A 15,040-nucleotide genomic window follows, 5' to 3' on the forward strand; every position below is an offset into this window, starting at 1 on the left:
TGTCTTGGAAATGGTGCCACACGTCTAACAAAAGGGCAGTGGTTTTCAAACATGGGACCCACCGGAGCCCTGGGATGACAGAGTAAGGCCAGGTCCTCGGGGAAAGCCATTGGCCTCTCCGCAGGTCTGGTTTCAGCGTCCTCTTCCTCTGGTTTGAACCTTGAGCTTCTCTGCAATGCCACAAAGCCTCCAGAACTCTCAGAAACTGTCCCCAGGAAATGAGACGTGCAGTGTGTGAGTGGTTTTATGCCCCCTGAGCAGGTGATGATGCACTGAATGCATTTCTTGTGCCCAAAGAGCAGGCTGGTGCGGGGTTCCAGGTCCAGCCAGGCCCTGTGAGTGGCGTCCCGGGGACTTCATGCTCGCAGGGGCCCGAAAGGCCACCAGAGGGCAGCAGAGGCTTGGCCATCAGCCGGTGCTCAGGGAGCCTGGGGACTTGTGTTTGAGAAAATACAGGTGGAAAAGTGTGCCAGGGCGGATGGCCGTGTGTGCACCAGTGTACGTGCGGGGGAGTGTGTGTGGTCAGGCACGCGTGAGCTCTCCCCATCACTGTTTCCCACTTAGTGAGGCATCTGTGGTCGGGGTCGGGGCTTCATTCCCCTGAATGGATGTGCTGTAGTTTATCATTGCACGATTCACGAGCATTTCACTTGGCTCTTTTTGTCGTCGTTATGAAACGCTGCAGTGAAAACCTTTCGTGTGCATCGTATCTGCTGTCATAACGTTTCTTACGTGTTCTGTCCACCTGTCAGAGTGGTTTCCTACACGCAGAGAACCCAGGTACAGGGCTTCGCACGTCTTGCGAGCAGGTGCTCCCTCCTGGTGGGCTGCTCCCTATTACAGATGCACTTGTGCTCACTCCCCTCTTCCTCCTAACTGGGCCATCGGCTTTCTCATGAGCTGTAAAACAGGAAGGAGCCTTTTCTGCTGCTCCCGGGGGCAGGGGTGTGGAGGCAGTGAATGCCAGTTGTGTTTCTGCCCAAGGCATGTGTGGTCACTCCCAGTGACTGTGGTCAGGCTCACACAGGCCGGGGACTCTTTGCCTCTCATCTTCTGCGAGCTCCCCAGGCTGTGCTTTGTGTTTTTACTTGGTAATATTATTTCCTACAGAAGTCTGTAATTTTCACACTCTTATGTTGATCACTTTTTTCCTTTATGCTGAAATTTTGGGGTTATCTTTTCTTTTATCTTTAGCTAGCTAGTGGGTTAAATGTGACCTGATTCTATTTGCACTTATTATTAGTCATTGTTTCACATATTTACTAGTCACTTAAAACTTAGTGTGTCTGTGAATGTGTGTGTGTATGAGAGAGAGAGAGAGAGAGAGAATGTGTGTGTGTGTGTGTGTGTGTATTGTCAGCTTGGTCCATGGCCCACTTTCTATCTGGTTTTTCTTTTTTCTTATCTGTTCCTTATCTTCTAGCTGGTTCAAGTACTAGGGCTGTGATCCCATGCCGTTTCTATTGCACATTTTCTTGGCTTGTCATGTTGTTTCACTTGCATGATGTACAAATGGTTTTTTGTTTTTTGTTTTTTTTAAACCTACCTCAGATCTTTTTCTACACTTAATGGCTCTTAGATTTATTGCATGTTCAGGAAGGCCTGCTCCACCCCCAAGATTGTTTTTGAAAAAGAGCCCCTGTATTTTCCTTTAGGGCTTTCACAGGTCGGATTTTCCTTTGCATCCTTGGGGCCTTTGCAGTTCATCTTTGATGTGATGTGGTATGGCGTGGCATGTGGCATGGGGTGGGGTGGGGTGTAGCACGGTGTGGCGTGGCATGGCATGCGGCATGGTATGGAGTGGTGAGGCATGGTGCGGCGTGGCATGGTGGACGCCAGGCTACCAAGGTCCGGGGTTGCTGACCAGCCAGCCCGTCAAGCCAGTCTGAAAGCTCAGTCCCTGAGTGGAGCTCAGTCCTGCTCTGGCTTCTGACTCTGACTTCCCCGTATCACTGCCACAAGTGCCTGGCACTGGCTTCAGATCTTCTTAGTTCTCTTTTGCCCTGACTCCTGCAGGTGGAACATCGGCTGGCTTTGCCAGCCCCTCCATAGTGGTCTGCTGGCCCCGCGGTTCCAACAGCCCTGAATGTGCAGCGGCCTTGGAGGCCAGCTTGCTGCATGGTGCTCGTGTCCTGTCTGAGGCCACCTGTGCGCTTTGGTCATTGCAGCCTGTAACCAAAGGCCAGCATTTTCTGAATCCTGGTCTTTTGTCAAATTAGTACCTATGTATTCGTTTCTCTTTGTTTGCTATTTTCCCATTACATATTTTTTGATGATTTTATTTATTTGAGAGAGAGAGAGAGAGAGTGAGAGAGAGAACATGAGTGGGGGGAGCAACAGAGACAGAGGAAGACACAGATTCCCCGCTGAGCCCCACATGGGACTTGATCTCAGGACCTGGGATCATGACCTCCACCAATCGACGGAGCCACCCAGGCGCCCCTTCCCATTATATTTTAAAAGCAGTGTCTCAGTGTCCAGGAAGGGGTCAGTTTCTAGCGATCGTCCCTGTAGCCACCGCTCACAGGAGGCCGGGTGTGTGGAGAGGCTGGCCCAGGCCATTGCTCGGGGCTGGACACGCGGGAGGCCCAGGCGGGCTGGGCACCAGTGGTGAGTGCGGTGGCCGGGGACCCGGGCCCCTCCTCTGTGACCGTGTGCCAGGGCAGCAGCCTGCTCAGCTGGGAAGACACTGCCCCAGATATTTCAATTGGGAAAGAAAGTGCTGTGTTTATTTTCTTCAGAAAAAAAACATTTAGGAGATTTTTTTTTTTTTAAAAGCTCTTTCGTTTAAAAGGAATCTAGGTATGTTATTGTTTAAGAAAAAAAAAGTGTTTGCAATGTATCAGTCACCCGTTCCGTTCTGAGCATGATTTATGTGAGGAAATGGTTTTTTTAAAAAATTAAGCTGGAGATATATCCCTGTACGATGCTTCTGTGAAAATGCGGCTTTTGTCCGGTGCTGTTAATGCAAGTTGTAACAGTGTGATATGGGAGGCAGTGTTTACATGCTGCATTCCTCTGCTGCAGTCAAAATAAGCCCGGAGGGCCTACAGTAGCATTTCTGTATTTTATCAGCTTGGGCTGGGGCTGAGGGGGAGGCCTCCGCTCACACTTGGAGGGGCTGTTTCTGCCAGATTTATTTGCCTTATAAATATTCCCTGTGTTTATTTTAACTCGCCTTTAAAATGGAGCTGAAATTAATATGGACCTGAGGGCTGCCCCCGGCCCCGTGGTGCCTCCCATAGCCGAGCGGGGCATTTCTGCATGGTCCCTGGGAGGCACGGCCGGGGTGGAGGGTGCCCAGCAACCGGGTTCGGCCTGCAGCGGGTGCGGCTCTCAGCGGCTAGCTCCCCACGACCTGTCTGTCGGGGGCTCTGGATGGGCACGGCCGGCCCCGCATCCCTCATGGGTTCTGCAGCACGCACAGGGCCTTCCTCCTTCCATCCTTCTCCGTGATGGGGCCCGGGCAACATTGAGAGCTTTCAGGGAGCATCCCAGTGGGGCACAGCGCCCAGTAGCTCTCAGTAGGGCCTGCGGCTCTTTGGCCTCCCGTGGTTGTTCCACGCCTTTGCCCCCTTGAGCATGGACCCCAGTGGCCACAGAGGTGTTTGGCCTCACAGACACGTGAGGAGCTCACCTGCCCTCCTTTGCTCGAGTCCGGGTGTGGGAGCCCAGGGCTAGAGACATGAGAGGGGATGAAGAAGCCCAAGCCTGGTTAGAGAGAAGAGCGAAACAGCCTTAGCCACACAGCTGGCTGCCCAGGTTGGCACCTCGGTGGTCACATCATGTGCAGAAAGTGCCATCATATGCAGTGTGAGCTCCCAAGTCCATGAGCACGGCCCTCTGAGGCCAGCCCGGGGCCGGGGGGAGCCCTGATTGCCCAGACCCTCAGAACCACACCCTCCGCCTGATGTGGGACCATGTAGGTCTACTCAGCCTCGACCACCCGAGTGCCAGCTCTGTGACTTATTTGGCATTTCTGTTGTTCTTGCTTCTTTGCTTTTCTGTGTAACTCGAGGGCAGACTGAAGAAGTGAGGAGGATTCTGGGGGAGGAACAGGGTCCCCTGGGCAGGTAGCAGGAGCCTCAAGAAACTATCCATCACCCGTGTAGGAAATGGGGTGCAGAGGGGGTGCGCTGCCTTGTATGAGGAGGCTTGGAGATGGCGTGCAGCCCGCCCAGTCCAGATGTCCAGCCCAGCAACTCCGTGGCAGGAGGAGGGAGGGCAGAAAGGGAAAAGGTAGGCAGACCGCCCCACGGTGCCTTTGAGGAGGCAGGCACTGGGGTATCTGGTTCCACCTTTGATCCCATAACCTGGAGATCTTAGCTCACTCAGCTGGAGGGCCACCTCCTCTTCCAGGCCTTGTGGCCCCAGGCATCCTGGCTGGGACTTGAAACCCGCCTTCCAGCCTGCCCCGCCCAGGATCCTCAGGTCCCCACACCCTGGAAGTGTTCAGGTGTCCTAGTGGTGGGAAGTCAAGGTCACTGTGCTCCAAACCCCCTCAGTTCCCTGGCCCAGCTGGTCGGCACTCCTGGACCAGCGGGACTCTGACTTCACGGTGACTTCAGTGCCATCACCTTTCTCTGACAGCAGAGGACTTGGATGAGAGCAGAGGCGCCTGGGAGCAGCTCTTCTCCCAAGTTGGCCTGATACACAAATGAGTTGCCATTTCCAGGTGACAGCCCAGACCCTGCTCTTCCCACTCGCTGGCCCAGGACCGTCCACTCTCCTGCAGCTGCGCACAGCCCAGCCTTCTGTCCTGGGGGCCCAGGGCTGTGTGAGGCAGGGTGTTTTTGTAACTCAAGCTGATTTAACACTGCCTGTCAGAGCTGGTCCTAGAAGCAGCTTTTTTTTTGACCCTTACTTTAAGTCTGGAAGCCGACTAGGTATTGTGATCGTTTTTCTCTCTCTGTAAGTGCCAAAGGGGAGGATATAAATTTTATCTTGTGAAGAACCACAGCCATTTGATTAGGAAAACTCATTGCTATGAATTTTCTCATTTCCTGCTTAATGTCCACCTTCGTGTGGTGTGACAGCCTTGTGTCCAGCAAAAGGGAGACTGGGAGTCTGCTGGAGACATGGGTACGAGCCTGGAAAGCCCTGTTGACCACCTCCCTGGCGGGTTCCTATGGCTAAGACATGCCAGGCTCGGAAGATAAGTCCTCAGGGTAGCATCTGTCATGAGGCAAGAGCGTAGAGTCTCTGGCTGGTTGGAGGTGGGCCCAGTGTGGGACCCTGACTGGTGGGATGCGGCTGGCAGATCCCAGGCAAGCCCAGAGCCAGCCCCCCACTGGGGAGGAGGCCTCAGCCCCTGCTCCCTGTTACCCTCCCCCACCCCCAGCCCATTTGGCATTTCCTGCACCAGTGGGGCTGCCAAGGAGCCAGGTGCCTGCCGTGAGGCCCTCACTTTGTGTGGGTGTTCCCCTTGGGGAACGGATCAGGGGCCTTCAAACTCGAGAGGCAGGTGGAGGGCTCTTTAAGCTGGGGCTTCATGGGTCTGAATTAAGGCTTTTGTTTCTGCTTCCTCCCCCATTCAGATTTTGAACAAGAAAGCCTGCCCTGTGATTAGGCTAATCCCACAGTAGTTATACCTTCGCATGAAATGTTTGCACACCGAAGGGCACAGAGAGCAGAGTTGCCCAGAACACATGTAAAATTGAACCCTGGGGCTCCCGGGATACAGGGTGGTGACTTCCTGCGTGGCTGGTGCCCCTGTGTCCGGGTCTCTTAATGTAGGGACAAGGCCAGTGTGTCCATCCCCCAGAGCTCGCTGGGCCCTCTCTCCAGATCCTACAAGCTGGTCCTGACTTCTGCTGCTGCCAGCAGCCTGCCCTCCTATGGCTGGCAGGGCCAGCACTGGTCCCTGCACCTTGGCAGCTGGCCTCAGCCCCATTGTTCCCAGGCCCCCGTCCTGGCCAGGGGTCCCTTCAGAGGCCAGAGGAACTTGTCTGCAGTTTCAGAGCTACCAGTAAAAACAAAACAGAGCTGCTGTCTTCTGGCCCTGCCTACCCCTGGTCCTTCCTACCCCTCGGAATCCGGAGGCACCAGTGTCTATCTGGTTTTGCTTTGGCACTTTCCTCCTTTAGCTCATTTGAAGAGAGTTCTCTGAGTTCTTGGATCCCACATTCTGCAAAGAATAAAGATTATTTGATAAATTGGAGGCAGGGAGGGAGTGAAAACCAATACTATTGATCGTAGGGACAAGAAGAGACCCCAAATTACCTTCAAGAAAGCAGGACACTTGCTCGTTTATGGGATTTCAGCTCTACCCATGCGACCCATGCGGTCAAGGACACCTGCATCGGAGTGGCTGAGCTGGCCCTGGCCTTCTCCCAGGTGTGCCCTCTGCTAGTGACTCAGCTGCTGGCCTGAGAGGGGTGGGCACCCATGACTTTGAGGTGGGAGTGGGTGGCCGAGAGTGCTTGAGGTGGCTCCATGGGAGGAGCTGGGGGCTCAGCGCCTGCAGAGCCTCCTATCCTGCCTCCCTGTCTGGTTCCCCGCCCACATGGTGCAGGAGGCCTGGGAAGTACCTGGGGGCTGCAGAAATCAAGTGGTTTGCCAAAATAAGGAGACCACTTTTCTGCGTCCTCAGCAATGTGATACGAGGGCCTGGAGCTCTCCTGGATGCTGTAGCTGGCAGCCAGCTGGCTCCTACTGAAGGGGCCACTCAGAGGCAGGAAGCCCCCAAGACAGGCAGGGACAGCCCCTTGTCCCACAGAGGGACTCCCTCAGTACTTGTGCGATCTGGCCGTTGGCCGTCTAAGAGGCGGTCGGCCTGCCCTGTGGCCACCCCTGGAAGCAGGGAGCACGGGGCACTGCATGTTTGGCATGGATGCTTTTAGCCAACCTCGTTCTTGCATCGAAGGCGGGATGTTCAAAGCAGTCAAATCCTGCTTGTATTTTAAGTAACTCCTCATTTTGTATCTTAAAAGCTTATACCTCGCACCATATAAACGTTGAGTACAGAAGAAGGTCATGTAATTTTGAAAACGTACCTACACAGAGGCATACATGCTCCACGTGTGCGTGGCTGTGAACACACGTGGACACACACATCCACCCACGTGCCTATTTCTTAGGCATTGCCAGGCCCGTATGGGGCCCTGAAGGCATCTCTGTGCTCCTGGCCAGCTGTGGGGCCCGGGGTCCCTCTCTACTTTCTCGCACTATGAGCTCTGTTCACTCACCCCGACATGCGACTCCAGCAGCATTCTGTCCCCAGCTCCGAGAGGAAGCCGTGTGCCAGTTGCTTCCCGCAGGGCGCCTACAGCAGTATTCCACGGGATATACTGCTTTTTGAAATGGAATTATATCATTAGTACCTGCCAGGATTAGTGCTGACATTGGGCTTATCCATCCTTACATCACCTCCTCTCGTTCAAAGGCTGAAGGGGTGATCTGACAAGCCCACCCACGCGTTGCCACCCGGGCTGGGAATTTTCATTCTGTGTTAGGTTCTGTGCACATGTGTGTATGTGTGTTTGTGTGCATGTGTGTTCATGCATGCAGAGTGGAACTGAATAACAGGAGAGGATTTATACCACCAGGGCACGTATTTTAAGTGACTCTTCTGGGTCCTGTGTCCCCCTCTGCCCCCAGGTACCCTCATCCTTGCTCAGGGGGTTATCCTGGCCCTGGCCTGTGGGTGATGGTCTAGACAGGCACATGTGGGCCTTCTAGCCTGGCCTTCCACCGTCCAGGAATGTCCCGGTTACAGCCAATGCTCTCCCAGAAGCCTCCCTACTGTCTCCTACCACCTCCGCCCCCCCACTCCCTGCAAAGCATGTGTGCTTCCATCCCGGCTGCCGAAGACCCAGAGGGGGGACCCCAGGGCAGAGTTTACATTAGGACAGAAGGAGAACCATTTCACTTCTTCTAATGGGATTTGAATTCACACGCCCATGGGCTCCATATCCAACCCCCTCCCAGGACCTTCACAGACGTGTGCTGTTTTGTCACTGACCACACACATCCTTCACCACCAGGCAATTTTCTGATTCAGTGACACCGTGTTTGTCATGTATTTCACAGTCGGAGCCCCTGGGAAGTGGGTTTTGTACGTTGGGACAACCTGTTTGAACAGTTAGCCTCAGCTGACTCATCAGCAGTGACGCATCAGCTGACCAGGCACCTTGCACGAAGCAGAAGGGCCCCGTCCCCACCGCGGAGGCCCTGGTCAGGGCAGCTACTCGTGTGCCACGGTGGGCCACATGGGGGGCTCACCGCTCTCTCTATGTCTGTTCCCCCAACAGGTTGGTGGTCGGGGCCAGCTGTATCCTTTGCTGGCATGCAGGTGACAGCCGGTCGGGCTCGCGGTCCCAAGAGTGGCAGCTCGGTTCCTATGGCCCCTCCCCCCCAGCTCTGCCTTCCGGATGGAGTGCAGGCTGCCGCCCGGAGCCAGCCACTTACAGGGCCACTCAGGGCAGATGACCTGTACTCAGGGGACAATTTAAGGCTGACCTTTGAGGCTAGGGCTTCCTGGAGGCGTTTCCTGAGCCACACACTGAGACGGCTGAGTCCATTGGGGCAGCTGAACACAGCCATGAGGCAGGTGGTGCTCCCTGGAGGGCAGCCCCATCCAGCCCGTTCCTTCAGAGGGAGCAGTAACTCCAGAGAGGGTCAGGAGAGGAGCCACGGGAGGACCTGAGGTCAGGGGAGGGGATATCTGAGGGCAGATGAGAGCTGGGTCGGCTAGCTGGGAACATATGTGGAAGGCCGCTGTTTCATGTCTTTCATGAAGGAGATTCTTCTGTTGCTACTTAGACCCCTTGGGGGTGGGCCTGGCCCCTAAGACTGACATTAAACTCCAGGGAGCCTGGACAGATGCCCCATGGAGGCAGAAGCCGCCTGGGCCCTAGGTGCCCACATTCTGTGGCTTCCAGAGTCCCCTCCGCCCCCCGTGGACATGTGTTCGTGAGAAGCAGGTGTGGGAAGGGGGCTCTGTGGCTGGTGTTGGGAGCCCCCTCAGGCTGATTGGAGGTTGGTGGGACAGTGGGTGGCTGGCCAGGACACTGGGGGGTCTTGCCCCTTGGCTCTTGATGTCATGATCCATTAGCGTTCCTTAGCCTCCGGCAGACGTGGCCCTGGAGTGTGCTGGCTTCCTTACGGGGCTCGGACTGGACACCACCATCATGATAAGAAGCATCCCCCTCCGGGGCTTTGACCAGGTATGGCCACGTGCACCCAGCTCCCGCCCTGTCCTCTCTCCCAGGCAGGTGCAGGTGTGGGCTGGGAGTGAGGTCTCAGCCTTTAGAAACTGGCCTTCAGTTGAATGAGGAGATCGTTCCCAAAATATAAAACACCTGCCAAGAATGTGGAAGGAAGGCTGGCACATGGAATATATGGCAACTTCCCACTTTGCTGGGCACATCAGGCCAGCCTCACAGACCACAGGGTTGAATCAGCTCTTCTAGTCATTCCATTAGTGCGTCGGTGAACGCGTTGTCCCCTCTTTCTCTTTGTGAGCTCCTCTGGTGTCTTAATGGGGTGCCACCTCCCCAGGGGTAGCGCCAGGTTGGGAAGTAGGTGCTAGACTGGGGAGGCCCTGGGTGACCACCTCAGGAGATTGGGAGCCCCTGCCCACACTCCCTGTCACCTGCTGTGTATGGAAAAGCTGTAGTTTGTGAGGCAGGATGAGCACTTGGTGGCTCTGCTGGCCACCCCCCTCCCCCTCCCTGAGCACTCAGTGTCCGCATAGCCTCTGAGGCCCGCTGTACCGGGCCACCTTGCAGGGTCCGAAGGGTGCCAGTTGTCCTGATCCCCGTCTGGGGCATAGACACCCCTGCTGAGAGCAGAGGCATCCATGTCAGGAGCTCATGGCTTGTTGTTTTTTCAAATTAAAAACTCTTCAAGGAAGAATCACCTGTTAAAAGCTAAGTCTAGAACTATTACCGTCAAGATGTCAAAACGTGCTCCCACGTGCCTGAGAAGGAGGACAGCGCCCGTCCATCTGCAGTCTGGGCTCTCGGGCCTGGTGAGCTCTTGCAGAGGGAAGCAGTGGGTCTTCTGCGTCCGGCCCCCAGCCCCAGCCCACCTGGTGGATCCCTGGCCCTCTGCTTGTGGACTAAGTGCCTGCAACGGTGCCGCAGCATCCCCAGGAGGTCTCTGTGCTTTGGGCTGTGGGTAGAGTGTGCCGGGCAGCAGACAGCAGCCACAGGAGGCTCTGCTACAGGGTGCAGAGGACGAGGCCTGTGGAGCAGAGAAGCCTGTAGGAATGAGGGTTGCTCGGAGGCCTGGCCTTCCAGCCCAGGAAGAAGCTGGAGACCGACGAGACCGGGTGCCCTGGATACGGGGCATGGTCGTGAGGCCAGGTGACCCAGGCCCTGCCTCAGAGGAGGACGTGCAGCCCCGTGGCAGACCTGGGGCCAGTGGTCTGGCTGTGTGGCTCAGTTGGGTCCAGCAGTTCCCCCCTCATTCTGTGACAAAGACTCTGGGCTTGTCAGACATCCAGAGGGACCAGCAGCCTGCACTTCTGTTCCCATGACCGGTGTGACAATCCTGAACAGATTAATAAATCTAACTGAGCAGACACCAGAGGGTTGAAACAGTGGCTTTTGTTTTCTCTTAAAAGAAAAAGCTGTGTCCAACTGGGGCTGGCGTGCATGAGTCCCCACAGTGGCCCAGGAGCCGGGGGGTGCGGAGCCTCTAGGCTGGGAGGAGGGAGCCCTCTGTGCAGGTGTCCCAGCCGCTCCCATCCCTGACCACACGTGCTACCTTGCATATCTTGGTGGGGAGCAGAGGGGCCTGCCTACCGTCCCAACTCCCCAGGGGGTGACAGCATTTGGCAGGGGTGGAGGGGTGGCAGGTGTGGGGCAAGTACCATCTGGGTCAGCCAGGCCAGGACCCCCAGGAGAAAGGGGTGCTTCTCTGTCATTGCTCTTAGCGAAGACTTCATTCATCAGCATCTAGAGAAGAGCCCAAAGGTGAAGTGTGTCCTAACGGAAGGGCCCCAGGTCCTTGGATGAGGAGCTGGGGGAAGGGGGACATCAGATCTGTCCCCCCTCAGCTCCACAGAGAACGAGGGGAGCTAGAGGGAGGGATGGACTGAGGCCGTGTAGCAGAGGAGGAGGAGCACTGGGCCTTCTCCTTCGGAGGGACCTTTCTTGGGCTCCTCTAGGGCTTTTTTAGGCAGGCAGGAGGCCACGTCCTTTCTTCCCATAGTCCTCAGGAGTGGACGTTCTCACTGCCGCCTGGGCCTCACAGCATGTTCTCTTGTGCTTTGCAGCAAATGTCTTCCTTGGTCACGGAATACATGGCCTCTCAAGGCACCCGGTTCCTGAGAGGCTGTACCCCCTCAAGAGTGCAGAGGCTCCCAGATGGCCAGCTCCAGGTTACCTGGGAGAACCTCACCTCCGGCAAGGAGGACGTGGGCACCTTCGACACTGTCCTGTGGGCCATAGGTAAGGGTGTGCCGAGCCATGTGGGAGCCACACATGGAGACCTGCAGCGCCGCCTCCCCTTCCTGCTGTCTCCAGGGCCCCCCTCATTCTGCTGGCTTTCAGGTGGGCCAGTTGTCGCAGCACACCTCTTGGGCCATCATAACAGCCCGTGGGATTGTTTCCATTACCTCTGGCAGGTTGGTTTGAGCTCTGCAGGAGTAGATGTGTTATTGGCCTTGGTGGACGCCACACTTTGCAGATTTCCAGAGATGGCTCAGTGATGGGGCGCAAGCCTTGGGCCTTTCTCAGCCGCACATGGGCTGGCTGGTTGCGTTCTCATCCTCCTGTTCTCTGTAAGGTGTGAGTCCAGCTTTTTGTGGGGGTGAAAGCCAAGCAGGCATGGCTGGACACAATTAGCCCATTGCTGGCCTTGCCAGGAATCATCCCTCCCAGGCTGGCTCCTCCCTGCACCCCAAGGCGCAGGATGGAGAGTGGGGATGCAGGGGGCTAGGAGCCTGCCCTGGACTGGTCTGAGGGAAGGGATGGAGCGAGGTGGGAAGAGCAGAGAGCTTAGATGCATGCCCATTGCGAGCCTGCTTGTGGCTGGGGCACGGTGGCGCTGTGAGCGGGCTTGTTAGTGGGGGCGTGTGGAGCTGGGTGCAGCACACCTTCTCCGACATTGTGCCCACCTCGATACCTGTCTTCTAGGGTTGAAATCTCATCGTCCTAAGCCCCCTCTCCGCTTGCATGTTAGAAATAGGAGAAATCCAGGTCTTCCTTTCAGCATTTCTAGTTCCCTGGGGTCTCTCTGGCTGAGCCTGGTCAGGTGTCCTCTCCCTGTGGACCTGGGCTCAGAACCTGTGTAGCTATGAGAATCATCATCTGCCTCCAGGTCAATTAATCGAATGTTTACTGAGTGCTCAGAGGGGTGTCATGTTGGCGTTTGTCAGGACCTGCAGTGAGGCTCCCAGGAGGAACGGAGCTGCATCTACAGAGCAATGTACTTCTGAGAGGCCTCTCTGGTCTTCCTGAGTTCTCAGGGGGCTTGGAAATCAGACGACGAAATAAATTCTAGAGGAGCCGGAGCTCTTCACTTGTGTGGGGTCTACACGAGAGGATTTAAAGAGCAAGGAAAATGCCCTGGAGTTGATTTACTGCCTCTTGCCCAAAATTTAGTTAAGGACCATAAGAAATATTCTTGTTCAAATCGTAAAAGTAAATTTGAGTAGCTTTATTTTGAACACTGTGACAGATTGTGTAACTACTCAGATCCAGAAGCCGAAATTGACATTTATCTTAAACTCCATTCTAAAAGGCAAGGTGGTGAGCTTGTCCCCTCGCATCCGCACCCCCAGCCTCTTCCTTTGTCCCCCTGATATCACTTCAGGGTCCCCACCACCCACACCCGTCCTCTTGCCGTTGGACAGAGGCAAGGGCCTATACCCATATGCCATCAGCTAAGCCCACGCTGATGGCAGTGGCTCAGAGGGCAAGGGGCTGTGCCCTCGGAAAGCCTCAAGGTCCTCCCAGCTTCCAGACAGGTCCCTGGTGGGTGACAAGCAGAGCCCCTGGCGCTCAGGCCTGCCCTTCCCGCCCCCCCACCCCGCAGGAGTCCATTTCATTTTCTGTATTTTCAAAAAGAGCATCCCCCAGACAGTCTGCCTGGCATGATTGATGCTGGGGGTGGAAGCTTTTCACAGTCCTTGGCCTTTGACCTTGCTTCCCGAGGCGGCGCTGCGGTGGCTGGCGGTGGCGGCGGTTTCTGGCACGCCTTCTGGGGCTGTACGGGCATGTGCTGACTTTGCTGCTCGCTCCCGGGCCAGGTTTTGTAAACAATCAGGAGCCGCTTCCCAGTTCAACAACTGGGAATGTTTTCTGCTGGTTTACCCCGATAAGCCTTTAACCGAGCATTATTTCTGTTCGCAATAAAGGATGATCCGATCCAGGAGGTTAAAATAAAACACCCAGGGGGCTGAAGGGCTGGCACAGCCAACAGCTCCCGGACCATAGGTCCTGCCCTAGTGGTGAGCTCCGTGTGCACGCAAGCTGGGCTTTGACACGTGTTAAAAACCGGAGATAAGGATGCCCCTCGTGTCGGGAGGATACACACCCAAGGCTGCAAGGAGCTTCCCTGAGGCTGAGCTGGCGCCTGGGTCCCCGCGGGTGAGGACAGTGTGCGAGGGGACCGTGACGTGGGCCTGCAGTCTGCAAGCCCAGGAGGACTCGAGCCTCTTCCTCGGCCCAGCCTTGATCCCCACGTGGTGGATTAAACACATTAGCAGTTAAAGCAGTTAATTGCTGTGCAGGGGGCCGGCTCATTGTTTGTCTCTGAATCACCCACCCACACCAGGTGTCTCAGATAATAGACTGGGAACTCGCAGTGAGGAGGATTTCCTGTCTGCAGATGTGCCGATTACAGTGCTGAGTGAAGACAGTCAGCCTGCACCCGCCGCGGGCTCCAGTTCACCCCATGCAGTTAACCAGTTGTGGCCTGAATCCTCCTCAGCCGTTGGGGGTGGGGGGCAGGGGCAGGACGGGGCGTCCGGCGGACACTTGCGGGTGGAAACCCTTCCAAGCCGGAGTGCGGCTGAGCTCTAGCTTTGACTTTGTTTTGGAGGCTCTTGGAGGGAAAACCGGCCGCTGGGACGCCGTGGCCCTCAGCAGCTCTAGCCTCTCAGAAGGTTTCCCATCCCTCTTTCAAGGCCAGGGAGGTGGCTCTGGGGCGTCCCTCCCTGGGCCACAGGAGTCCTGCCACGGTCCAAAGGCCCAGATGGTGTCCCCACCTGGAGTGTTGGGGAGGGCTGTCCTGGCCTGCTCAGCAGTCCCCTTGCTCTGTTAGGGAGCAGGCATTTCCTCTTCCTTGGACTTTGTCTTAGGGGAGTTGGTGTTGCCTACCTGTGGGAAGACCCACAGGTAACCTCTGAGCCTCTAAAATGGTATAAAGAGGGGGAGCCTGGGTGGCTCAGTGGTTGAGCGTCTGCCTTCAGCTCTGGTCATGATCCTGGGGTCCTGGGATCGAGTCCCGCATTGGGCTCTCTGCGTGGAGCCTGCTTCTCCCTCTGCCTGTGTCTCTGCCTCTCTCTGTGTGTCTCATGAATACATAAATAAGTAAATCTTTAAAAACAAAATAGTATAAAGAGAGCCAGCAGGCACAGGGGGCCCAGCTTTAGAACTTTTTTTTTTAAAGATTTTATTTATGTATTTGATAGAGAGCATGCACACATGAGTGGGAGAAGAGCAGAGGGAGAGGGACAAGTCGACTCTGCGCTGAGCACAGAGCCCGACATGGGGCTCGATCCCATGACCCTGAGATCACAACCTGAGCTGAAATCAAGAGTCAGACAGTCAGCCAACTGAGTCACCCAAGCACCCCCACCCCGGCTTTCCAACTTTGAATCCAGCTACCACACTGAGGACACCACCCACAGAGTGTGCACATGGACCACACCAGCTAGCTGGTGGCACCCGTGGGGACAGTGAGGGGGCCCGTGGTGCCCAGGAGCGGAGTGTGTCTGCCAGGATGGGCTGCAGCCCGAGCCTCCTCCCTCTACCCTCAGGACTGCTTGCTCCAGTTTACAGGAGGCACCTGGCACAGCTACATTCAGCTGATGTCTCCTCCATGCCGCAGACATGCCCCTTCAGGTCCCCCCGAGTGCCGAGTT

The 15,040-nt window shown here is 56.0% G+C and overlaps 1 protein-coding gene across 9 annotated transcripts in view; it reads left to right on the plus strand.

Moving 5' to 3' along the window:
* Positions 1-15,040, plus strand: part of TXNRD2 (thioredoxin reductase 2) — a 49,633-nt gene that overhangs the window by 19,267 nt on the left and 15,326 nt on the right. For all 9 annotated transcript variants that reach the window (XM_041729081.1, XM_041729082.1, XM_041729086.1 and 6 more), the window contains exons 9-11: positions 8,253-8,272; positions 9,076-9,167; positions 11,225-11,399. In XM_041729081.1, coding sequence (XP_041585015.1) covers positions 8,253-8,272; positions 9,076-9,167; positions 11,225-11,399 — 287 coding nt within the window. The remainder of the gene's footprint in view (positions 1-8,252; positions 8,273-9,075; positions 9,168-11,224; positions 11,400-15,040) is intronic.

The sequence above is a fragment of the Vulpes lagopus genome, chromosome 14, assembly GCF_018345385.1.
Source record: "Vulpes lagopus strain Blue_001 chromosome 14, ASM1834538v1, whole genome shotgun sequence".
Lineage (NCBI taxonomy): Eukaryota > Metazoa > Chordata > Mammalia > Carnivora > Canidae > Vulpes > Vulpes lagopus.